The sequence below is a fragment of the Poecile atricapillus genome, chromosome W, assembly GCF_030490865.1.
Source record: "Poecile atricapillus isolate bPoeAtr1 chromosome W, bPoeAtr1.hap1, whole genome shotgun sequence".
NCBI classification, from domain to species: Eukaryota; Metazoa; Chordata; class Aves; order Passeriformes; family Paridae; genus Poecile; species Poecile atricapillus.
Genome location: NC_081288.1, coordinates 27,178,024 through 27,205,037, shown reverse-complemented (window position 1 = coordinate 27,205,037; position 27,014 = coordinate 27,178,024). Strand labels below are relative to the sequence as shown.

At 43.3% G+C, this 27,014-nt stretch overlaps 1 protein-coding gene across 1 annotated transcript in view; it reads right to left on the bottom strand.

The window, feature by feature from the left end:
• Window positions 1–288: 288 nt before the first annotated feature.
• Window positions 289–27,014, bottom strand: part of LOC131591857 (GRB2-related adapter protein 2-like) — a 38,543-nt gene continuing 11,817 nt past the window's right edge. Inside the window, exons 2-8 of the mRNA XM_058862957.1 lie at window positions 13,729–13,831; window positions 10,543–10,634; window positions 8,131–8,250; window positions 6,266–6,434; window positions 4,500–4,631; window positions 2,977–3,096; window positions 289–767 (exon numbers count right to left, since the gene is read on the bottom strand). Coding sequence (XP_058718940.1) covers window positions 588–767; window positions 2,977–3,096; window positions 4,500–4,631; window positions 6,266–6,434; window positions 8,131–8,250; window positions 10,543–10,634; window positions 13,729–13,806 — 891 coding nt within the window. The 5' untranslated portion in view covers window positions 13,807–13,831 and the 3' untranslated portion in view covers window positions 289–587. The remainder of the gene's footprint in view (window positions 768–2,976; window positions 3,097–4,499; window positions 4,632–6,265; window positions 6,435–8,130; window positions 8,251–10,542; window positions 10,635–13,728; window positions 13,832–27,014) is intronic.

Sequence of the window (27,014 nt, the reverse complement as noted above, 5' to 3'; positions counted from 1 at the left end):
GTTCATACACACAGTATGGGTAAACCAGAAACTATTAAGAAAAATCTAGATTGCCTCAACCTAAAGCCCCTCCACTTTCCTTCCCTAGCTGAAGGGTTAATGTGGTTGCCAAGGATCATTTAATTCATGTGGACATCCCTCTTGCCTCTGAAAGAAAGGTGGACTGGATCCTGAAGAGACTATGACAGCTACCAGATCCAAAATGAAGGGGCAGTGCTACCTCAATACTGAACCTGAAGTTAATCTGAACCCTGGCTTTTCTGAAGACCATTTCCACAGAATAAACCTAATTGCAGGAGGTTAACAATAGTTAGCCAAAGAGGTGACAGGGCAGGGAGGACCCGGCAAAGTCTAAAGGAACAGTCCAAGATTTTTCTCCCTCTCCTTCATAACTGAAAACTAAGGGGAAAAAAAAAATTCTTCTTTGAAGGGTTCTCTTTCATGCCAACATTTCAAAAGATCTATGCCAATAAATTAAGACAAAACAAAAAACAATGTCCTGGTGGAGAGGGAAGATGCACTCCTTCTCTGTCCCTGTCATGTCAGAAGAGCAGCTCCAGCACAGCCCTCTGGGCCACGCTGTGCCCTCACAGCAGCACTGGCGTGACATAGTTGGCAGGGAAGAGACCCAGTTCCCCACGCAGGCGCCCTTTCCACCAGGATGGGTTGGAACTGTCCAGGACCTCTAAGATGTCTCCACTGCGGAAGCCCAGCTCATCGTGTTCCATCGCCTCGAAGTCGTACAAGGCACGGACCCACAGCGTTCGCTGGAAAGGAGAGAAGAGACAGGCAGGGAACAAGGAGCCAGGACTTGCAAAGATCATCTTCCCGTCACCCCTCTCAAGACCCAGTAAATACATTCACTAAGCAAGGACAAGCAGTGCTGAATTTTAGACCAACTTGCAATTAAACCAGGAAGTGGCCAAGATACCAGGAAGGAGGGACCAATTTACTGGGACACCCAAGGGACGGTGTTTGGTTTCTCAGCAGACTCAGGGTATTTGTGGGTATTTGCACCATAAGGTGAAAAGTCAGACTGAGAGCAGGTCCTTAAGAAAATGTGTTCTCTTGCCTCTGCTGCCTCTGCCCTGTAAGGGCAGCTGGGACAGCCACGTCTGAAGCCAGTTATGGGAGCACAGAAGGACTCCTGCCTGAGACCTGCTGGGCTGGAACTATTAGGGAATGGCTCTAGGGAGCTGGTCTGGTGCTGGAACAGATATCAAAATGTGTCCTTGGCCAGTCAAGGACTGAGAGAGCCAGCACACAGGTGAGAGTAGAGAACATTGTAAAGAAAGATAAAGGATACTTGCTCTTTCAGGCACTTTTGGGGAGGGTCTTAAACCATCTTCAGACTCTCCCCAATGTCAGACCCCTGAGAGCCGCAGCATTTAGCATCTGTTTGGGTATATCAGTTTATCTGGGGTGAGCACTGTAATGTGCACTATGGTTAGATTTTTTTTTTTAAAAAAGGCTTTGCAGTCAATCTCCCTTTGGCCAATCTTTCTTTGGCCTGAAATCATATTTTAAAGGACATAGCTTGGGCTTCTTTCTGGGAAATTGTTGGCATCCACACCACAGCGCATGGATAATTTAGGAAGTATATCTGGCAGGGACTGATGGAGAGATCTGTTTGAAGGCAGAATAACTTCTGACAAATCTTCCATTCAGGGCCCTGCTTAGACCTGGCCCCTAGTTATTTGGTTGGACATATAGACCTTCCTATAATTGGATTTGTGGCTTCTACATCACTGATGGGATATGGCAGGCAAAAGCATGTTGTTATTAATTGCCACAGCCTCTCAGAGATCAAGGCCATTGTATTTGAAGCTGGATTACAATAAAGATTTGGCACTTTTGCCGAAAAAAAGGGCACGCACCTATTTTTTTACGTGTTCCAAATCTCCTAATCCAATCTGTTCTTTTTCACTCACAATTGAGAAAGGTCTGCTGTCCTTCCCTTCTCTCCTTGGATCTGGCTTCTCTGGCTGTGGGCTAAGCTGGACATTTCCTCAAGGAAGAGGAGAATGCCTTAGGTGACACTGAGCTGATGGGGAAATACTTTATAGCTGGCAGTGGAATCCCAGGCTGAGGCAGAGAAAGACACCACATTCTATGTGGGTGTTCACAGAGTGGGAATTTGCAGAGTAGGTAGTTAATGAAGGTCAAGTACTAGGTATGGATCCAGTAGAGGAGTGGTCTGGGGTGTCTGCAGACACATCTGGATCACACCCACATCTGGATCACACCCACATCCACTGTGCTAAGACACAACCAAGAGTGTCAGGTAGGTGAGTCCCACTTTGACGGCAAAGGAGGTCTGAGAGCTGTGCCAGGCACAGACAAGTAGAGCTGGGTGATCTCAGGCCCTCAGCAAAAATTAGTGGAAGAGACAGTGTGACTGCAAGTGCATTACAAGCCAGGAGGAGCACTGTGGCATGGTACAGAATCATGGGGATGCTCTTCATAGAACTTAAAAAATGTACTGCACATTTAGCCACTGACATCAGTCACTGCCTGGCTGTGGCAGAAAAGATAATTGAAAGCCCTGTGCATTAATGGACATGTCATTCTCCTAGAAAAGATCATTAGGCTTTCAGAAATGCCTTCTGCTGACTGGAGTCGTGCTTGATCAAGATCCATGGGTGAGCCTGTGCTCTCTCCAATGTCCCAGATGCCTATTTTGCTGAGCTCATGCTGAATTCCCTCTTCCACTGAGGCTGCATGAGACTGACCTTGACAGCAGTTATCAGAACTATGCTCACCTACCACTGTAGTCCTACCCTCAGAGTGCCCCAGAAGCAGATTCAAGTTGCTGAGATAGAGTCTTGAGACTCAGAAATGTCTTGTAAGACATGGCCTGGCAACCAAAATACACTACTTGCAACCTCCATGTAGGTGACATTGTCCAGACTGCTTGTCTGGGTCTAAGGGACCCACTGACTTGGGCAGATGGGGCCTTCCAGGTGTGTCACCTACCGGTGTCTGCTGGTGCAGTGGGTCTGTGTGTCTCCGTTGCATAGCGCCTGCACCTCCTTGGCCATGATCCCTTAGCCTGTGCATCATGTCCTTCCTGTCCAAACTCCCACCATATCTTTCCTAGAAAGAAAACAGCAGCAGAAAAGTCATGTTGTTATTGTTTTGGCTGGAATAGAGTTAGTTTTCCTTGTAGTAGCTGGTACAGTGCTGTGTTTTGGATTTAGTATGTGAATACTGCTGACAGTACACTAATGTTTCAGTTGTTGCTAAGTAGTGGCTCACTCTAAATCAAGGACTTTTCAGTGTCTGGCCAAAGGGATATTCCTTACTCTAGAACATCATACCCAGTATAAATGGGGGGAGTTGGCCAGAAGAGCCCAATAACTGGTCAGGGACTGACATCAGTCTGTGAGTGATGAGCAATTGCATTGTGCATCACTTCCTTTTCTTGAATTTTATTCCTCTTTTTTGTTATTTCCTTTTAAATAAATGGAAATTAATAATAACTATATTATTATTATTATTATTATTATTATTATTATTATTATTATTATTATTATTATTATTATTATTATTTACTACTACTACTATTTACTCCATTTCAATTATTAATCTGTTCTTATCTCAACCCACGAGTTTTATCTTTTTCCTGTTTCTTTCCCAACTCCCACCAGAGGGAGGAGGAGTGATTGAATGGCTGCACGGTACTTAGTTGCCAGCTGAGATTAAACCATGACACATATATATTCTGAGATGTATAAATGAGAGGATTTAAGAGTCATTAGTGGGCAAGGAGTCAAGGGCAAGCCCCCACATAAATAATTTTAGAAGTCTGCTTCCAATAAAGTCTCTGTGCTCCAGTTCTGCTAGTAATGACCCTCATGGAAGAGGTCAGCTTAGACTGTTCTATTTTGGATTTTACTTCTTAGGAGTTGAAAGCTGACTGTCCTCGGCTATGTTTCACAGCTGCTGGGACTAATGGTCAGAGAGGGCCTTTTTTTGGTCTCTGAGACTTTTGGAGAAAAATTAAGGTTGTTCTAACTCACAGATAAAAAGCCATGCTTGCCGAGAGGACTTTAGCCAATCTGGAGTTATTATGACCCGGTCCTGCCCACTGCTTGCTCTTCCTCTGTCCCATATGCTGGGGGAGTATCAGTGGTGCTGATGCAGCTGACTGTATCTGAGGACTCACTACTTTACCTTTTCTTGGGCTGCTCCACAGTGTAAAGGACAGCAAGCAAGCCTACACATGTAGTAGCCAAATTATCCAAAGAAGAATGAGACAAAATCAAATGCAAAGAAAAGTAGCCATTTGACCACACATCTCAGTCATATCAACAGAAATTGGCCTAGGCAGGTGGAGAGAAGAAGTAGGAAACATCTAGGAAGCAAGTTCTCTTTTGTGTGCTCAGCTGAGAGATGCAGATTTTTGACAAAGTGACAGTTCACTCTCTACCAAGCAATAAAAGCCAATGTTTCATATGCCTGGGTTTGATGTCCCAGCACCTTGTCCCTGGTAGTACCTGTTGCTGCTGCAGTATGGGAATAGGATGATCTACATATCTCTTGGATATAGAAGAATGATCTTCTCCAGCTGCTCCTCCCATGTGGAATCCTTCCTGGCCTATCCATTCCAGGCTCCCACCCCGCCTCTCCTGATGGAAGAAAGATCACACAAGTGAGGTCAGGTTTTGCTTTCTACCTCATCCTTGACTAAAGCTGTGCAATCATTGCACACAGAGCACTACCACTATGCACTATTCTGGAGGCTCTTAAAGGAAGGCACCAAAAGACCCCACCCCTCTGAACAGAAGAGCAAATCAGAAATCCTGTATTTTAGATCTTTGTCACAGCCACTCTCCATCTGAAGTCAGGGTAGTACTGGGAGGTGCTGGGCTGAAAATATAGCTACCAAAGTGAGGATCAGTGCAGGAGCCAAGCTCTTTCTTGAAATGCTGCCCTTAGACTTCATTTGTCTCTGCACTTAAATCTATGTATTATAGCCATTTTATCATATGGCTGTAACATCTGAAAATTTGAATTGTGAACAGAAACCCCACTGTGATGAATGCTAAACATACCCCGCTGTGCCCATCACCATAACAAATGTACAGAGTTTGCCAAAGCAAACTTGAGTCCTGTTCTTTCATTTGCCTGTCCACATCTAGGAGCAAATGCATCTCTTTCCCTTCCTGCTCACAGTCAGCCCAAACAGGTTGTTATACTGATATATGTGCATACAGTCTTTCTTTCCTTCCTCAGACACAGAGATTCATCGCTGTGATCTCTCTCTAACAGATCCCAGAGCCTCTATTTTAGTACCTTACTACTGTGCTTTGTATAAGCTTTGTATAAGTGGTACAGAAAGAGACAACAACCCAGGCCCGTTCTTCAGACTGAAAAATGTATCATCTCTCATTTTGAGCCAGCAAGAATGACCCACATGCAGCCTATAAAACTTCACTGCTGTAGTCAGCAGGTCACATACTTTCTGCCTTGCCTCTACTTGCACATCCTGGTAATTTAATGCCAGAGTCCATTTCCCAGTAAAGCAGGACTTTGGTTGCTGCAGTGACCAGGCATGTCCACTCCCAGCTCAGGGGGTGCAATGTGTAGCAGCCTCTGCTGTGTCATTTGCTTGCTCCCCTGGCACAAACCCAGGCATTCATTGGACTGGGATTTCTCAGCCTTCTCAAACATCGACTATAGGTTCCCTGAAGGCACATCTTGTTCCCAGATCTGCTATGTTCTTCTCAGTAGTACTTTCCAGTTCCTAACAGCCAGGTTAACTGCTCCAGGTTCTGCCCTCTGTTCCTCCACATTCCTTTTACTGTAGCTTGGTAGCAGAAGACGGACAATTCTTGTGAGCAGACAAACTTGCAGTTGTAGTTGCACTTGGGATGTGTGCAAGGACACGAAGAAATCAGACTCAAACTCTTCTCAGTCACCAGTCAGCTCTGTACCTGCCCTTAGGAAATCTAGGCATTTCAATAAGGTGAGTCCTGGTTCCCTTGGCATCTTAGAATTTCAGCTCTGAGGTCTTAGCACAGCTTTAGCAAAGCACCTCTATTCAGATCTGAAGAACTGAGAAATTATGCTCAATTTATAGAACTCTACAAAGCACTAAATCCACTAAAAGTCTGTGTCTCAGGCCCCACCAGTGCAGTGATGTGGCTGGGTTTCCAGGGACAGACTGTCCTCCTCCCCATCCTGAGACATTCTTATGGGATGAACTCCTTCCACAGAAAGGTTTCTGACTGAGAAACTCCTAAGGACAGTTTGTGTTTACCTTTTCTTCTTGGCTGTTGTCCCTTAGGAAGATCTGCTTCTGCCTGGAGATGGAAGTTGTCTTGTAGTAGTCCACCAGCTTGTTTAGTGACTGGAATTTTTCTGTCCACAAGTAATAGCTACCCTTTGAATCCCTCATCACTTTGAAGTGTTGCACATCATCTTCATGCCTGGATCCCAATGGAAAAGAGATCAGCAAACAGACTGCACTTTTAGCTTTTTTGAAAAAGTCTTTTCCAGAAGGGTACCAAAACTTCTTGCTTGGACAAATCTAGACTTTTGGGAAGTCATGCACTGGTAGTTCTTGTGCGTGCTTGTTTTGGCTCTATTTCAAAAGACTCATCGATTTGCAAACACTGAGTGCCCCAGGGCTGCCCAGTCACAAAGGACTATCAGAACAAAGCACAGGGTTTTAAACCCTGTCTTTAGAAATAAAGGCCAAAGGAGCTTCCAGGGTGAAAAAGTGCAACAGCCTCTGCAGGTCCTGTTAACATCCAGTCTGCATTGATTGTAAGACCTGTATTACACCTTTACACACCATGGGGATCACCACTACATGCAGACACAGTCATGTGAAGACATACACTAAGCTTTAAAACATTATAAAATCTAGTGTAACATCATTACTACAGGTCATTCTCCCTATCCAAAAAGAAAAAAAAAAAAAAAGAAAAAGGAATTTTCTGATGCTGTTACAAGCCAAGTTAACAATCTCAATCTTCTGCCCCTTATTCCTCCTGCACCTCCCCTCCTCTCACCTCTTGTCTGATGCGTACAATTCCTCTTTGCACCAGGTATCACCTGGTTTTTGTATCCACCTCCTTGTTCTGTGCAACTCCAGGCACTCAAAACACTCTTCTCAGAGGCTACATCTGCACAAATAAACTAAATGGGGACAGGCAGGGACTGAATGCTATCCTTGGCTGCTACAGTACCAAGCTGTTGAAGTGTTAGCATGGTTGTGGTTTAAATGGAAAAGCTCTCCCTTAGATAGTGCTGGGCCATGGTTAGAAAGAACAGGCCAGGAACTGTTTAGAGGGAGCTGTTTGAATAGAGTTCTTCTGTTTGATGGGGTGAGGAGGGTGTAGCTGTATAGATCTGACCTCTGCCACAATTCTTGACTTCGGGGCCAGAGAAAGAGCCTGACTGTACTTGATTTGTTGGTGTTAATTGGTGCAAATGTAACCAGAATATTTTCCTGCATTCCTCTTGGACACTTTTTGAACTGCCTGAGTCAGCAAGTACATACCACTTGGGAAAGACATTGTTAACCATGACTCTAATTTAAAACTGGTTATAAACTATTTGACTGAAAATTGGGAAGCCAAACATCAGTTAAGAGCTCTGCTTAGAAGCAAATGTGCTGAGAAGTGCTGGGCTACAGCAAGTTGCTGAAATGCAGCTGGGCTGCAAGCAATGAAAAAACATTTCTTGTCCAATGGCTATTTAGTCACCTGTGGGAAATAAGTTAACAAAGTAATAGTAATCTCTTAATAGGAAGTAGTTGAATTCTTGAATTCGGTAACCAGAGCTGCCAGGGAATGAAAACAAAGGGAAGACACTTGTTAAGCACTGTGGGAGACTTTCCCTGTACCACTCTGCTTTCCTGTAGCTCTTTCAGAGAAGGAGGTCACCAGGGGATGCAGCTTTGGAATGGGGCATTCACTGTGTCACTTGAAAAGAGGCAGAAACATTTGAGAATCAGATGCCTTATTTGTTCTCATTCACAGCACAGCAGCACTACCAGTGACTGGCAGCATGCAAACTTCCCAAGAGGCTACATCACGTTAGGAATCCTTATGAGAGGAGGCTAGGGACACCATTAAACAGGAAAAGAAGCAGGAATATGCTGCGAGAAGCAGATACCTGACAGAGATGGAAAAGTCACCGTGAGAGTTCTGACTGGCTCGGACGATGAAGCAGCCAACTCCTTTGCTCATGAGAAGGTTCTCTGCTTCGTGGCGGGATATCTTCTCATCAAACCAGCTGTCAAGTGGGAAAAAGCATGGAGATGTGAATAAGGATGTGAATTGAGGTGATGAATAAAAAATTTGAGGGTAGGGTGAATAAGCAGGGTGGAGGAAAGAAAACAAAAGGATCAGAGGAGCCCACATTATATGGCCCACTCCCAGTGGCCATATATATATATATATATATATATGCTGAGGTACAGGGGTTTGATGGATGCAGACCATTTTTTTTGAGTAGTAAAAGCATGTACATGCAAAGAGAACAATGTAAGGTTTGGTCTGCAAAGAAGCAACGCTCAGCTGAAACTGTAATTACAGACACAGTACAATAAGGTGCTAGCCAAAGAAATTTTAAATTACAAATGTGTATGTATACATATATACACATATAATTCTCAGACATATACATCAAATTGCTTTTTGGCAAACTGATAGAAAATTACTGGACTGCGATGGATTTATTGTATGGAACACACAATATATATAATAAATTTTTAGCAGAAGCAAGCCATGAAAGTTTTAGTACTAATAAATTGGTTCCTGCAAGAGTTACAATACCACAAAGTCGCAGAAGCACAGAATACATAAGCACACTTACGCAAATTTAGTCAGGAATAACAAACAACAGCATAAGGCACCGGACTAATAATGAGAAAATGACCATAAATAGTAAAAGAATACAATGCCAGTAGAAATTTTTCAGTAGAGAAACAAAAAAATCACATACATTTGCATATGTCCACCTCATAGCTAGTAAGATCTACAAACTGCAGTCTTTGACTTTACCTAACACTTAATGGCTTGTATTACATTAAAATTAAGGATTGTTAATTTCCTAAAGTCTGTTATTTCCACTTTGGAGTTCCTTATTATCATCACAGCTTACCAACTGTGTATCATTAGCAAAGAAAAATCAGACTTCGATGAGCCTTGATAAGGAGTCTCAAGAATCACTTAGCAAGAAAAAGATGGGCAAAAACAACCCATCAAAAATAGGAGGCAGCTTTCTTCCCTACATTTAGTTCTGTCATCTGGCCTGAACTGTTCAAAATGGAGACCTGGTGCTTAGAAAAGTGTCAAAGTGGAAATATTTCTTCGCAGCTCCTGCACAGAGAAAGCAACATGAGAAAAATGTGTGTGAAAAAAGCAGCTGCCAGTGCTCCTGAGTGATGGCACTGCCCTGTGAAAGAGCGAACAAGAACAACCGACTGGAAGATCTCATCCCCCTGAGGCCCAAAAGTACAAGCCCATAATTGCACAGCAAACTAATAATGTCCTTCAGCTCAGCCAAGCAGGTTGGCTTATGTCCAAAAAGGCCAGTAAGTGCCACCTCCAAAGGGGACAGAGGCACTTATTTGTAACCCCAAAATCCCCGTGTGCCCCCAGTATGACTGCTCGTGGCACCGGCGCGTTACAGCCACAAGTGCTGCGCTTGGGGCATGCTCTGCTTGTTCACCCCTGAAATGCTGCAGCACTTTGGAAAAGAGAGGACAATGAGAGGTGCTTCTGGGAGCATTTCTGCTAACAGAAAGGTTGTAAAAATCCCATGCACTGTCATATTTATGGCGTAGGGCTGGAGAGCACATTTAACATGCATTCCAACACGCATCGGTCCTTTCCGAAAGCGCAGTGCCATGTCCTCAGCGGGAAGAGAGAAGCACAGGGTGGCCTGTCCTCTGACAGATCTGTTTGTGTGTGTGTCAGAGAGCAGGGCGGCACGCCTGGGCTGTCCGCCCTGCCGATCCAGGAGGAACACCGAGCTGGCACAGTCGCGCAGCATCGCACTGACCTCTAGTGCACCGACGGGAACTCGCAAGCACTTGGCGGGGAGAGGGAATGCGGTGGCAGGGTGGGAAAAGGGAGTCAGTCTCGTCAAGAGTCGAAGGAGAAGGAAATTTTTTTTATAATTCGTTTTTAGAAAAATCTCTTGCTCTTGTTTTTGTGCTTAGCCTCTGTCTCCGTTCTCAAGACTTCACATCAGGACTATTCTCCTCCTCTCTGAGGACATCTAAATGCAGTTCCTGCCACATCCCAGCATCCCTCTGAGCAGCACTAACAAAAGAGTCACTTGGGACCGACAGCGATCATCGAGATCCATTTAGCTCAGAAAGAACAGAGGATGCTTTGAGGTAGAAACCGTGCTGGCAGAACTGTGTGCAGCATTATGGCAAGCCTTGCTAGCCCCAAAGTGTAGGATGTTACACCCAGCGCTTCCCTGTCCTGTCCCCTGCGTGCGCACCCAGACGGGCTCCTGACAGCGCTCGGTGGCAATGTGCCATGGTGGCAGCACCATTTCTGTCACACTTACGGGGGAACGTGGAAATCAATGAAGTTCTTTGGAACGTAGCCCTCGTGACTTCTGAGCTCAGCCTTGTACCACTCCTCCTGGGAGCTCAAAATCTGCAACGGAGAAACGGATGGAATAAATGTGTCTCCCAAGAGAGGCAAAAGTAACCAAATTTCGGGCAGGAATGTCTTGAAAGAATAAAAGAAAATGGTACATGTTCTTTACTCCCCACCCATGGTAGAACAGGATTAGTAGCTGATAACCACTTCAGGGCAAGCAAGCAATAAAAAAACCTGAGCAGAATTAGAGAGATTGCTTGTTAACTTTATCCCTTTGTTTGACTGCTTTCCCATGTATCTCTGGTGCCTGTGAAATGGAGAAATTCAGCTGTGAAATACTTACTAAGGGTTTAAGTTATTCTTTGTGCTGCCTTTTATAGTTTTATAGTAGTGGAGCATCTCAGATTCACAAGGGAAGAAGAAAATATCTGTGAAAACTCCTCTGACATATGGGTATGGAGGGATATGCAGCTGTGTCTGTGTGCATTACCACTGCACAGATGTTACCATGGACTCTCACCTGTCATTTCATAAGGGATTCTTTAGTGGGTTAAGTCTTCAGCTACCCCGAGCTTTGCCAAGGTAGGTAAAAGAAGTAGGCAAAAGGTATTTTCAAGACACTCTTATACTTAAGAGATTGAAGGATAGCTGGAAGTAAGTCCACATCACACACTGGAGCAGCTTCAAGTGTGCTCACATTAATGTTAACTGTAATGGTCCTTAGAAACTTCACTGCTGACCAGGGAGGGCCCAAACTCATGACACCCTGGATGATGGCCCAAGATACAGCCCTAAGCTAGAGGAGGGAGGACAGGAATACAGCCACATCAGGATCTTGCTGCAAATGTTGTGGTCTTTGTTGTTTTGTTTGACATTCCAACCCCTGGGATAGGATTCTGCTGTATGAACTAGACCATCTTTCTGCTCTCTCTGGTTTTGGAGAGGAGCCTAAAAGCATGAGCCATGACAGTTTTAAAAGGAAAAAGCAAGTTGAAAAGACTTAATTTAAAATCTATTGTTAACAGCAATAATACTTACTTTGTGAGCCAATCTCATGGTTTTGGGAGCCTAAGGCACATTTTAACTGCTTTGTATAGGCAACAGGATGTTACTGTCTCTGGAGACAATTCTTCATTGCCTTCCCTGCCACGTAGGTCTTTTTTAAACATTTGGATTCAGAAAAGTTAAAGAATAGAAAGCTATGGAATCCCCGACTTGTATAGTCACTGCTGTCCTCATGCCTGCGTGAGGTGTTAGGATTACCCAGCTGGGTACTGGGTTAAGGATCTTCTTTCACTGCTGTGGCCAAACAAGGGGCATGATAGCTCGTTCCTGCTCATGCTTGGGCCCTGCTCTTTTGGAAGTGAGGTTTCCAGAAAGACCCACCTGCTGTTTGCCACTGCAGAGCTGGCGAGTTTCTCCGTGTGTCATCCTCTCAGAGAAGGATGTGTGGTGGGGGTAAGAGGGTGGATTTCCTCCTGTCACTACTGGTTGAGGGCCTCATGTTTCCTGTTTTGTAATCTCTACATCAATACTTCATCTTATCTCCTTTATAAATCAGCAGGTTGTAGCAGGCAGCACCAGGGGGCTCATGATGGGGTATGAATCTATGTGTGCCTATGCCAGAACAGAGTTGTTACTCAGGCTGATCTACTGCTACTACAGCTCAGGTGGCTAAGGTGTTGTTTTGTTTACCTCAAGGATATTAAAGCAAGAGGCAGTTTGATTTTCTGGTAGTGAATTCCCTATGACAACTAATAATAATAAAACTGGTGTGTAATGCCAATATTTTTTTATCAGAAGCTTCCAGCATGCTTTGAAAGGAAGCTCTAGCTTATAAAGATTTTACAGGAAGGGAAACTGAGGAACAGAAAGAAAAGTGACCTGGCCATCACCATCACCCCAGCCAGGGAGGGACTTGATGGAAGTCTCCTGAGAAAAAAGGCATCAGTAAAGGCCATGTGATAGTAAGGACTGACTGGGGAGGAATAACACTGTTTATCTGTGCTGAAGAGAGGCAGTAATTTCTCCAGAACCTTCTCACAGCTCTTTGCAAAGATTTGGTACTAATGAGCTCTGGATGCTATCAACTTTGTCTAAGTGCCAAGAGTTAAAGGGCCAATAAAATAAAAAATGGTGGGGATGGAAAAGGCAAGGCTGAGACCCAGTATCTGATTATTAACTGGAATATCTGTGACTGCATAGAGGGGTAGCAAAGGCTCCTCACCAAACAAGGGTTTACATCCTATTGTTGTACATTATCCCTTTGGACAGTAAAGGAGTTAAGGCCTTAGGGAAGAGCATTTTCAATGAAAACAACATCTGGGGCTGAGAAGTGGGTAAATAATTAGGGTGAAACTTCAAGTGACCTCATCTGTGGGACTGACTTCGATAACGTTAACAACAACTATTCTATCATAATGCATACAAATCAGCTTTAAAGAGACTTCCAGAAGCTCTGTATTGCATATGATCAATTCTATTTCTGCCATTGCCCCATTGTTAAATTCCTGCATGGGTGTATAGAGCATTATTAGACCAGGACCTCTTAAACTACTCCATTATGTACGTAACAATCTGTCTCATGGATTTTTCCTCTTCTATTTGCAATTGCCTAAAATCCCTGCAGCATCTAACAATAATTACTAACAGTGAAAAGCTAGACATAAATTCTATAATGGATAAGAGTTATCTTTTAAACAATTTAAGGGCTGGAAATGAGGAAGACAGCAATGCCTCTGGACATAACTAATCCTGTCTGCACTTAGACATAGTCATCACAACGTAGTCACTGTGGATGATTTACCTGGTCAATGAAAATAGACAGGACCCTCAAAATCTGTCACCAGAGATCTTGATCTGTGCTCCAGCAAAGGTACTTACTCTTCCCTGCTGACTAGGATGATTTAGGACTGCAGGGCAACTAAATCCACAGTTTATGGACATAAAATCAAGCAAAGTTGACACAGACTCAAGTAACCTGGGAACTGTTGTCCTATTGCAAACCCTATGGGAGAGGAGTATCCTGCATTTGTATTCTAGTTCGTAGATGTGTCTTCATCTGTTTTGTGAAGGCAAATGGAAGCACAAGAAAGATTTGGAAGCAGTCTCAGAAACGCTGTTTAGTCAAGCTGGGGGCTGTACTTACCTTCAACATATCCCCAGCCTGGAAGCTCAGCTCGTCTTCTCCAGATGCAGTGAAATCAAACTTGGCAATGGCTTCCATAGTGGGTCTTGGGGGCAGAGCAAAGCTGGAAGAAGTAATGTCAGATACTTTTCAGAATCTCTGAGCTACTGGGATTGTGGAATCCAGCCTCTGGAATGCTGATAGCCAGTGCTGTGATTTGTACGTGGAGAAGCACACACCGACTATGGGCAGCCATTAGTTACTAGACATGGAAAGACATGAGCAGGTAGAAGAGAGGGCATGGCTGAGGTTATAATTAACCTGAAGTCAGAAGTACAAAGAACCCATAGTGAATGCTTATTCCAACAGATCTCTTTCTCTAGAGCAATCTGATGGGAAAAACTTGTACAGACCAACTCTGTAACAGTTCCCAATAGCGCAAGTGACTCTGTCCTGCAAGAGAAAAATGCATTTGCCCCCTGCAGTGAATTACTCTTTACCTCAAGAGTGAGGCAGGTAGGAAAAAACTATTTGCAGAAAGGCTGTACTCCCTATTTTGAAGCAGGCAGAGGGTAAGCCTACCACAGTGTTGGCAACCCAGGAGCCTGAAATGTATCAGACAGCCTGCAAACCTAAGCCTGCTTTTCAGCACCAGAGCAATGTGGCAGGGGAAGTGGCAAGATGAGCTTTGCTCCTTCACCACTTCCTGCTCATGTAACTCAGATATACCCCAGCAGGACCATTTTTAATAACCAAGAGTTCCCCATTTCCTATGGCTGGGTCATGTACCCTGCAGCCCAGTGGTGAGGCTGCCAGTGACATGCCAAGAAGTAGGCAGGCAGTGCCACATTAAGCAAGTGCACTGCTGGCAGATACTCTTGCAGCACAGCTTCTGAAGGCCGTCAGACAACTCCAATACAGAAGTGATTTTTACAATTTCTAAGCTAGGTTCATCTGGGAACAAAGATCCTGAAGCTACGGGTTCCACTACCTAATTTCAATTCTCACATAAACACCCAGTCTTTATGCCTTGAGAAGAAGTGCCAGCTTGCCTGATCCAAAACATTCTTAACCAGAAAGCTCCAGAAAGACACAAATGAATGAACAACCCTAATTAGGGTTAGGTATTTCTTATCTATTAGAACTGACACAAGATCCTCAAAATGTAAAGTGTTGATACTGAGCAAGCTCCAGAATTTTGCCACTTTAAGATCAAAGGGCTGCTGTAACCCTCCTGCTTGGCAATACATGCTGTAATGTTCCTACTTTGACACACAACCCAGGGATTTAACCCCCTGTGTAACAGGGATCCAGGGCCCAGCTCTGATATAGCTCAACTTCAGCTGCTGAGAATGAGCTGGGAGAAAGCCTGCAGGGCAAAAGTTCTAGGATTGCACCAGCATAAGCCCAGGGATTCCAGAGGAAAACCACCAACATGGGAAGATATAAAATCTCAGAGGAGAAACAAAACCATAGTTTAGTTGGGACAGTCAGTCTAGCTGAGTACCCGTCATGAATCATTTGGGTCACTGAGCTGAGCTGGCAGTGCCATCAGTCCTGACCCAACTGGTGGCAGATGTCAACCATGGAGGCTGACTCTGCATTTCTGACTAATGCCTGCAAGGAATCTTTGGGTGCCTTTACGCAGCTGAGGCGTATGATAACATGTAGCCTAATATTTCCTTAAATCCTAACAAGGTTCTGTGTGTCTTCAGAGTATAAAGCAGTTTTTTATTTGCTACGTTGTCTATTTCCTGGTTCCAGAGTTCCTTTGCACTTGACTAAAGATCCCTGCATAAAGTGATCCACAAGAGGGGCCATTATATCACTGGATATTAGTTCTGAGATTTGTTATGATCACTTCTAATGAAAAAAAATATGTTTATGTGCTCCCTAGTTGATTCTGTTAGCACCCTCTTTTTTGCAGCTTATGGGCGAATTAATATCCATGTGGCTGATGAGCGCTGTGAAGCACCAAGGCAAATTTTTGGCAGTCCATAGAGAGTTCTGCCTGTCCAGCATGAATCTGTTCTAGAGCCAGTGGGGTTGCCTCAGTGCCAGGGCCTCCCATGCAGGTCAGAGTACGCAGCTCAGGTGAGATCTGCCACACGCCCGCTATTCCAACCTGCTGCCTTTCAGTTCACATCAGTGCTGAGCCGTAACGCCCTAGAGCACATTGGTGCTTCCTTCTCAGGCTTCAGCTTTCCACCTATTCCGAACATTTTCACTCTCTGTTCTCCCTGCTGACCTACTAATGCTCTTTAATTCTTACTCTAGATACCTTTTGCAGATTAGGGTCACCCTCTGTCTTACTCATATTCAGATATTGGTGTTACCCTACGGGTGCAGCTCAGGCCTGATTTGAGAACTGTCCTCTATTCTTGCATAGATATGTTTGGAGCTTCAGTCTGTAACCCTTCACAGGCAGTATCAGCCCTGTTGTGTGCTAACAGAGCATAGGGGTACTAAATTGGAGGGGAACTAACCCTTAAGGGAACTGGTTAAACAATGATGCTCTTTCAAGACAATTGAAGAAAAAGACTAAAGGAGAACTGCTTTAATAAGGGCTGTTTTTCAGTGTTTTATCTTGCAGTGGTGGCCTGCACAGAGATCAGAGCCAACAGTGCAGACGGATCCTGGAACTCCTAAGTGCAGACCATTAATCCCAGCTTGAGGAAAAGAACACACTTAAAAACAATAAACTATTTAAATACAAATCCTGTCTTTGATTCTGTCCTTTTGATACAGAAGAAGCAGTGGGGGTTCTCTCTACAGGGGGCATGAGAGTAGAAAACCTTTATTTTTTCAATAACCCAAATGTTAAAGGTGCTATTTGAATGTGGCCTCTTCCAAAGGAGAAGAGTTTGTGAAACAGTTAAAATCTTCCCTCTCACTTCAATTTCAGCAATCCCAGCCTGAGGGAGAGACCAGGAGACAGATACCTCTTCAAACGATCTAACGCATGGATTAAATGTGCCTTTCATTGCCAGCGGCTGGATTTAGAAGTGGCTCAAACACCATCCACAGCGTTGGCTGTGTTGATAAATCAGCAACGCAGTAATGCTCTGCTCCTACGCTCTTCCCCCACCAACTACTAAAGCAACACTAGCCAATTATCTTGCCTTTGAACTCCAGCCGACCACTTTTCAGCACCTGAACTTCAAACCAGTTCTGTTTCTCTGATCCTGTTCCTCCCTCCATCTGTAACTTGAGAATCCCCACAAGGGTCAGTGCTGGGCCCTCACAAAAACTCCTCTGCCAGGAGCCCATTCTTTCCCTCTCTGCATGTGTGACTCTGAGCACCACCCCACAACACAGACAGACAGGAAATTTTTCACTATTATCATAACTTACATTTCTCAAGCACCTTTTATCCCAAATTCTGCTTTTGACTGCCTGATGCAACTCCTTTAAGCTTTGGATAGCCAAGGACAATTTTAGACTGTGCGTAATGTTCTCTGTGAAAATCACCTTTGTAGAGAGTTTAGCATGGAACATACGCAATGCTCAAAGAGGGATTTTTCAGGTCCGAGTGTGAGTTGGCCAATACCCTTCATTTTGTGCTGGCTTTCTGCACACAGGTGAATTTTCTCTGTGGTTCACCTTTGTAACAGGGTGGATCCGAGGCATAAGGCTACAGCAATTCTGTGGGACTGGTGCAACAGAAAGTTCACAAAATGAAAAGTGAAAAGCAGCATGGCTTTCAGAGCCCAAGGCAGGCATTTTGGTTTGGCGGAAAGCTGTTCCCTGAGCAAGAACATCAGCATCTCTGTTGATTGAAAATGCCCAGGCCTAAAACATGTCAGCGAGCAATGCAGCCTGACAGCAGAGCCCCAAAGAGTTCAACACTGTTACTCTACACCATGCTGGCTCCAAATTCAGCAGTAACAATGCCAGGGAAGGTCATTACCTATGAAGACTCAGGGACTGCCCAGCCTCAGCCTTCCCCAGTCTCACCTACATGAGGAGAGCAAAATTACAACAAAGCACTCGCTTAATGGAACCATATGAAAAATGTTAATATGTATATGCCTGTATCATAAAAAAATTCATGCATCTCCAGCCTGAAGTTTCATCCAGTGAGGTTTTGCACCAAGATATTCAGCACGAGCTACTGTGTCTTTGTTCGGCTCTGCAAGAACAACCTATTGGACTGATGAGCAACCGGGGACAGGATTCAACCCTGAACATCTGTACAGAAATGCCAGATGACATTTCAGCAGAAACAATGGAGAAGGGACCTGTAATCTAGAAGAGCTGTTACAGATAACAGCTTTGTTTTCACCAGCTAAGCCACATACAAGTGGCATGGGAATATTTAGCTCCAAAAACACAAACCTCTTGCTATGGAGTTAATGGTGCAGCTTCACTGACTGTCAGTGATAAGAGGGTAAAATTTATGAGGGAGAACAAGTCACTAAAACACTGAGAAATTATACATTTAAGTCTCGGCTATTCTGCCACCCAGAGCAATGCATAGCATTTCATCTGAGCCTGTGTGCAAACAAAATAAGCCTCCTAGGAACTGGATTCACATAACAAACAGTTTTCAGGACTCTATAACCAACAGCAGTTGGTAAGAAATGCCCCAAACTAGGATGGTGCTTAATCTCCCTAGGGAACCCAGGTCTTCTGTGCTACTTCCCATCGGGACAGAGTTGTGCAGCAGCATGGGAAGCTGGTGCCACAGCAAGCTCTAAGAGAGGAGCACGATACAGTACCACATGAAACTGTGACGGAATAAAATCCCAAATCTTTGCTGTGCTGGAAGTGGGGACTGGGGTGGTGGAGAAACACCTCCTTCTGTTTGCCTCCTCCCTGCCTCCTCCCTCAGATTTGGCAGAGGCAGAGGGATGCAAAAGCGCAAAAGCGCTGCCCTGTTGTGAAAGCTGATAAACAAGATGGTTTTGGGATCCCAGGCTCTGCCCCTCCTGCGCAGCGCTTCGCTTTTCCGTCCAAAACTCCCTCTTCCTCCCTTGTACCTTGTCCCACCCAGCTCCCCCAACTCCAGTCTCGGAGCCGTGCTCAGCCCATACCTTGCAGCAGCTCTCCTCTCTGCTGGGAGATGCTCCTCCTGCTTTTGAGGTGCGTGACCACCTAAGGCACGGAAGAGACGGAGAGCTCGGGCCCCTCCCTGCAGCGCCCGTGTCACACATTGGTACGGGGCCCACGTGTGTGGACAGGGACAGCCAAGAGTGGGCATGGGGGACAGAGGAATGAGACTCTGTCACAGGACAGAGCCAGGCATGGACAATTTCCAGTCTCTAATGTCAGAAATATTTAGTGCCCTGAACATTTAAAATGGTGGTGCCAGCTCAAAAGGAGCTGCCCCTGGCTGCTGCTTCAGCCCAGGGTGGTTTAACAGATGAATAAAGGAGGGTCCCTCAAAAAGTGCAAGATCTACCCAAATAAGGAAAACAGAAATGAGCACAGATCTTCTAAGTTAACTGAGAAACCATAAGTCTGTTGAAAAGCATATCTTGAGGAGCTAGTAGCTAAAGACATAAAAACATGTAATAAAATAATTCTCAAAGACAACAGAAGCAGGAAGCCTGCCAGAATGTGTCTTCAGGGCTGACAAATGATTGAAATGTAAAAAGAATGCTCAAAGAAGATAAGGGTGAAGCACAAAAGCGAAATGAATTCTCTGTGTGCATGCATCTTCCATAGGGGTATAAGGAGGTCCCCACACTGGAGTTTTCTTTGCAGAGGAAAGCCAGGAGAGCTATTTCAAGATGAACAACTGGAATAAAAGATTTTAGGAAAAAATAGTAAATGAGCAAGAGTAAATTCAAGGATTTGATATTTTAGAAGTCTTGACTGAAATCCAAACCAAACATGAAATAATAAAGGCTGCACAATTAAACTGTGGCATACAATGCCAGACTTAACTAAGCCTCAGTACTAGGAAAACAGCCACAAACACAGTGTTTGAGATATGTTTTGAGGGGATGCAAGGTGCAGTTATGACTTCTGTGTGCCTGAAATGGGTTAAAAGATTAATGATGAAAATAATTACTGTCCCTAAGAGAGAAATAACATACCAATTTCTCCTCACATAGCTTTTGTAGAAGGAAATAATATGGCACAAATCAGAGTTCTTTGAAGGAGCTGATGAACATGTGGATATAGGTGATCACTTGATATAAAACTTGCATTTCTACATAATTTTTGATGAAGTCTTTCACCAAAGACTCTTAAGAAAAGCCTCCTAAGTTCTAAAAGAATAGGAAGGAAGGTCCTATAGAGGATTAACAACTTTTTAAAAGTTAGGAAACAATTTGAATGTGCTGTTCAAAATATTCATAAATGATCTGGAAAACACAAAGTGATAAAACTTACTGATGAGAAAAAAATCCAGGGTAATAAAAATTAAATTGGATCACAAAGCCTTGCAGATGGTTTTAAAAATACTGTTGAAGTTCAGATGAATCTCAGTGCTGATGGCTGCAAAAGCAATGGACGTGGGACAAAAAACATAACTGCATGAACACAGCAATGGACTTAAATTAGCAGTTTCCACTTAGGAAAGACACCTTTGAGATGCTGTTTGAGGACTGAGTGGAAGTCAAAAAGGGCAGGTTAGGAAACATCTGGAAAGTGATAGAAAACCAGAAGGCAAATGATGTCACTGCACAAGTCCGTGGGGCACCTGCCTGAATATTTGTCACTTGAATAAAGCAGCTAGTTGTCGTCCCTCCATCTCAAACACAAGGACAGTAGCATTAGAAATAGCAGACAGAAAGCAGGAATGGGAAGTTTCTGGACAAGAAAGGACCAAATCAAAGACTGGGATCCTTCGCCTTTAAGAAAACATCAGAGGGATATATATCAGTTTTGGAAATAATGAGAATCACGGAAAAGGTAAACAGGAAATTTTTATCCATAATGTCTCATAACTTAAGCACTAGGAGTTCATTCCAAGAGTGTCAGAATCTGGGAGGCAGTAGAGAAAGAAGCTGTGACATGTACGTGTCCTGCTCTCACTCTCCTTCCCCAAACAGCTGCTGCTGGGTACAGCATCATGGACTGTGTGTAACTTTAACCTGACCCAATTAATCCTTAGGATCTGTGGCACTTCACCAAAACACACCAGAACGTGCCAAGAGGACTGGTCCAGCAGCAGGCTGGTAGGTGGTAGTCCATACACAAGCACACACCACCTTTTGGGGAGGCAGTAACCTCACTGGAATATCTGTAAGTTAAAACAGGGGTAGCGTGAAAATTTTGAAGCACTCAGAGCAGTCAGGGGTAGATACAGTGAAAACTCCTTCTGAACAGGATGATCTTGAATATATTTTCTGAAAAAATATACAGGTTCAGAAGGCAGGGGGCTAAAGGAAGAGTATGGCAGTTAACTCTTGCCATGTTGTGAGAAGTCTTAGGTGTGGCTATCAATACACGAGAAATATAAATTTCTGTGCAGGAAGGTAGGACACCAATCCTCACAATCTTCTTGGGTTTAAGCTCTGTTCTTTTTTGTGGTCTGTGAAAGGCATGACAGATTGCATTACGTTACACACTGGAACGACCTAATTTCTCTGTTTTCTTCCATGATGTGATCTAATGGGCCCCCCAGCAAGAGCTCTGCTGGTGACTTGTCACTCATGCTTGCTGCCTGACAATGTCACAAAACACTGCATGGATTCCTGTTATGTATCCAGAACTACTGAATTATAATATTAAATCTATTAAATGTCAAGCCATAAGAGATGTGGCTTTCTATACTATAAACAAAACAGTCAATACTGGCAAGCTCCCAACACTGAAAAAGGATAGGAAATAGGACAGAATAAGAAATAACTCTCTTTTCTTTCTTCTCCATTTCTATATATTCCTCCTTTGTCACAGTTACAGTAACACATTAACCTCTTCACCTTGCAGAATACATCTATCACAACTATGTTGAAAAATACGAAGAAACATCCAGATACTTCAGCCGTAAGTAATGGAAACAAACCCAATGGGAAGGACATCAGACTCCATGCATCTGCGTTTTAGCCAGTCTCTATAGACAATTGAGTAAAACCCAGCCCAGGCAGACAGGTTATTCCACAACTACCTGCTGCAGCCTTCTTTGTCATTATCTACTACTCACACAATCCAGACAGGATGGCCAAACCATGGCTATTATACAGTCTGAGAAGACCTGGATTTAAAAAGCTTGATGCAGATAAACTTACACCTGCTTTTGCACTCAGGTGAGTGACCCAAAATAGATGCATCTGCAAACATGTCTGAAAACTGCCCAAGAATGCACTGTCTCACAAAATTTTAGTAATTTCTTGCTGGCCTGAAATTTTCAAGAGAAGAATCTTTTTCCAGGATTTTTTTACAATTTTATTCACTTCAGTTTCTCTCTGGGGAAGCATGCAGGTAGCCAGAAAAAAACCAAAAAACAGCAAAAAACAAAGGGAAAAGAAAAAGCAAAGAAGAAGGAAAAAGGGTTATTTCCAACAAAACATATACATCAAATATTTTGTCTACTCTGAGTTGAAAATATATGAAAAATTAAGTGACCAGCTTTTGTTACCCTCAGGATAAACTGCTTCCCCATGTTCATAGTTTGCCTCCAGAAAGAAAGACCGTCAACAAGGGAAACAGAAGTCAAAGTGTGGAAACAAGGGAGATTTCAATTGTTGTAAGTAATTGGAAGTGGTAACTCAGCAACTGTGGAATTGGAAGCATCAGGACTGTAAATCCACATAAAGCTGAACATTATGAATGGAAGCTGTCTAGTCTTTCCCAATCTCCCATCTATTCCTGTTCCCACATTCAGATATGCTACACACAGAGCAATTCATCCTCTCACAGATTTGCTCCCTGCGAACAGCTGCTCAGGCTGTCCACAGTGACAGGTCGTTAGTGGGCAGTTCTTTTTTTCAGGACTGAGTGCACAGAAGCCTCGGTGCTATAAAAGCTTCCCTGCAGAGCTCCATGAACTGATCTGGGAAGGGCTCTTTCCCAATGTGTTTGCTGTGCTTCCTGTTAGCAGAAATTGTCTTGAAAGCCCTGTGTCTTGTTGCTCACCTGCAACAAGTCCTCTTTGATCATGTCCCAGGCTTTTCAAAAAGCTCAGTCATCAGCATCAGTTGCAAAGCTATTGCTATTCTAGTGCTGATTTTGTCACCATCACCCTCACAATCCACATAAAGTTTAGCTGATGTGACTACAGCCTACTGAGCTGTAGTCAAGTGGTACAATTATTTCAATTAAAGGTTGAATTGAAACCAATTCTCTTACAGGAATAAGCTTTACCTGTAAAGTACTGTTCTAATTCTCTGGCTGTTTATCCACCAGGAGAGTGTACAGCTTTCCTGCCTGGTCCTGTCCATGTACCACCATTTATTGTGAGGAGGTGTGGCTTTAATCCTGAACAACAGTGTTAATTTGCTACTTAATTCATACAGCACTTCCCATCATTCTGCAAACTGATCTCCGAGGATAACCCCTACAGCTGAGGAGCATCTCTGCACTTCTGAGAGATTTTTCTTTGGAAGTTTATGGCGAGGATCCTTTAATTTCCGATTTTAAAGAAGTACTGGCGAACTTGATGATATTTACCATTTTCATCAAATCCTTTCAAACCTGCCAACTTTTTCTTCTACGGCTCCTACTCCATAATTCCTGCTTCTGAATTATTAGTGTCTCTCTAGCAGCTTCTTGATTCTAACCAGTCAGGTTCTTTACCTTCTTCATTTGTATGGTGATTACACTGAGCCAGTTTTGTGACGTCCCAAGATTATAATTTGGACAGCAATTACAAGACCTCAAGAATTGAACTGTCATGGAACCGACTGCAGTACTGGAGGAGGAAGGAGGAGATTACAACAGAGAAAGGGATGTTTGATTTATTTTTCTTCACTACCAAATAATTCTTCTGTATTTCCACAGATTTTCTTTAACTGCTGCACTGCTGCGCAGGAGTCCAGACAGGAACAGGTGCCTTACAGCTTCTGTGTTGCCAGCTGCTCTGAGTGCACATAGCCAAAGCATGCCTGCTGTGTTCTGTAGTGTTCCATGTCAGAGTTTCGAGTCTGGGCCCATGAACTGGGATTCAAGGACTGGCTATTGGGACCAAAGAAGATCCAGCTCACTGCCAAGGAGGCCTCTGTTCACCACACAGCAATTTGTACTTTTCACTTGGAAATCTGGACGAATCTGCAAGCCCAGTGAAGGCTGGAGACTACAGAACAAGGTGAATGGAATACTTTCCTCACCACAGCACATCTTCTATGGCTGCCCTACATTTATCTCATCTAAGAATGAAAAAGGGCCAATTACTCAGGGCAAAAGACCACAGATCCTGTAGCCTGACCTCTGGTCTGGAGCCTTCCACCAGCAGGACCTTCCTTCCTTCCAGCAGGACCAGTTTCTCATCTTCCTCACCACTGAGAGAGGTCTAAGAAAACTTTCTTCTCTTTGCTGGTCTGTTTCAGAGCCTCTTAAGTGTTAATCAGTTGATCTCCACCATCATCATCTGTTAAATATAGTAAGGTACAACAGCAGCAAATTTGGCACATCTCACTATATAATACTTTGTACTAATTTTTCTTTACAGTATTCCAATTTTAAAACACAGAAGCTACTGTGATCACTGCTACTGTTAAAAAAAAGAACATCTTCCCAGTCTTTACAATTTATTACCATCCCTTCTGAATACTAACAATTACAAAAGTAAGTCCTAGAAGCTGTTTCAGTGGTACCCTGTACATCCCTGGAAGACAACATGACAAGAACACTGGAGTCAGAGGTCAAGGCTTATGATGATGGCTAATTTTGAAATAACACTTAAAATTTGACCTACAGATAAGCTAAGCAGGGGATATCACGCCAAATCAATGTGGGTTTCAGGAGCTGCTGATTTTCTTCTTTGCTGTGTGTAAAGACAGTAAAGACAAGGAGAGACGGAGAAAAGAAAGGAGAGAAAGAAAGAGACTCTACTTCAGTGATTTGAATCCAGTGCTGGAGTGTTCAACAAAACACTCCTTTCCAGAATTTAAATTTTCCTTTGATGAGCACCTTTTGACTCAGTGGGATTTGCAAAGCTGCCATTTGAAGCTAGAGAAAAGTAATCTCACTCTTTATTTCTTCCCCCTTCCTGCACTACACCCCTCTAACCATGATTAATATATCTAAACATGCCTGATTAAGCCAGACAGATGATGGGCCCCTAATCTGAACTGATCAGGGCTCTGGAGCTGCCAAAGTGAGCCTGCTGTCTCTCTATCAGACAGAGCAATAAGGGGTCGGTAATGCAGCCCCATTAACTGCTTCCTACAGAAGGAATTTTCCCCGACCGCTCCTCAAGAGCAGACACTTGAAGAATGCTGCCTGATGGGAAGATGCTTTGAATCGTTTCTTTTAGCACAACTGTCGAGCAGCTCCTTCTCAAGCCCTCCAGACAAACAACTAAAGTATGAAAAATGTAGCCACTTCCTTCTATGCTACTTTCTTTTAAATCTCCTCGTACCTTATCTTGCTAACTGCCTCTCAATTTTTCTCATCTTTTCTTGGTAAGCTTCAGCACTGACTGATATATGGTGCACTGCAAGTGTGTGGTGATCAGAAAACCAACCCTGTTCCCACTGTGCCTGTGTGTATGCAAGCAAGGGATCAGCTTCTGTATACTTCTGTTGCACTTAATGAATTCATAAAATTTAGGGCTGCATCAGACCACTATGATCAATACACCATATCAATATACCAATGAACTGCCTGTGTCCAACATATTTGCATTAATGTTGAAGGTTCACTGAAGGATAAATGGATACAGGGCAGAAAAAGAGCAAAATGGACACCTCTGAATTTGTTCAGGTATCTGTGCACATGTACATACGCCTGCTTTTATGCGGGTGCAGCCCTTTTTGCAATCTTTATCCTCTGAGATCTACTTCTAGTAAAAGACTGCAGTCAAGAGGGATCAAGTGGGCATCAGGCCATGTCTGGGCTCTGTGAAATCCTGTGACTACTTATCCTGAAACTGGTCTTTGGTATAATTTGAAGTACCTTCAAAACTTCTCTGAATCACACCAGCTGTGACCAGCTCCGGGGAATTCTGCTAGCTGAAAGTCAGACAGAGAATTATACTTCTCAAATCGATCATAGAAGAGACTGGGATGAAGAGTGATGATATATTTCACACATATATTCTACCAGGGAGGACTTTTCAAAAGTCACTTCCAAAGCAAAAGAGTAAAAACAGAAACAAGAATCTGGTAGTATCAGGTTTGATTAAAAACAACCAACCACAGGCAATAAAACCTATCTACAATTAGACACTCCAAGGTGCTTAGCTATTCCAAGGTCCTTTCCTTGTATTTGGGTTTCAAAATATGGGAAAGAATACTCAAGATTAATTATTTCCAGCTTTGACTGTCAAAGAGAGGATTCAACAATACATAGTTTCCAGCATGCTGCTCTATAAATCCGAAATCTTGCCCTGTAACTAAGAGCTGAGGAATTCTGGTGTTCATGCAGGTCATATGAATGCACACTGGATGTGCACGTGAATGTTAAATTTCCTTTGTCTATAAGCTATCAGGCACTTTGCAATGTGAAATGGAAATCTAGGGAAAAAAACCTGTAAATATTTGTGCTAAAATAGGAGCAAGTTCACCTTATGTCATTGGTCCATTTCCACAGCATTTATGAAACTCCTCTTTTCTATGTAAAAGATGGAAGATGCAACAGAAGGCTAAAATATCTTTATTTCTGGGCATAGCACAGAATTCATTACATTAAGGCATTAATCCAATCTAGTAAAAATAGTTTTTAATCTTATATTGGACTTTGTATTGGAGCAATACATTTGAGTGGGATATGGAAAGAAAATGCTATGAAAATCTGCTAGTGTATACATCTGGGTACAAAATACTGTTTCCAATCAGCTACTGCATGTTTCTTTGATAAGACCAGCTGATAAAAATTTGTGTAAAATGGGAAGAAGAGCAAGATCAGTGATTAAACTGCTATTTTTTTTTTGTTTGTTTGTGTGTGTGTGATTAGTCCTGCCATCACAGATGACTGTGCAAAATCTGGAACACTAGTACTAAAATTAATCTGTGTGATTGTGTGCCAACAGACATGATTTTGCACAAAGGTAAAACAACAGTTAGTTCAGTAAGAAAAAGTAAAGTTTCTTTGTCCTTTTAAACATAAACCCATTTTTGTACAAAATTTCATTTGACTGAAAAATTTGTGGGGTGAAGTTTGCCTTGCCTCTTTTCCTTTGTATGTTTTTACTCTCCTCTTGTGCTTTTATAAAAGAATGAAATACAAAAGCCTAGTTCAATATACATTTAGCT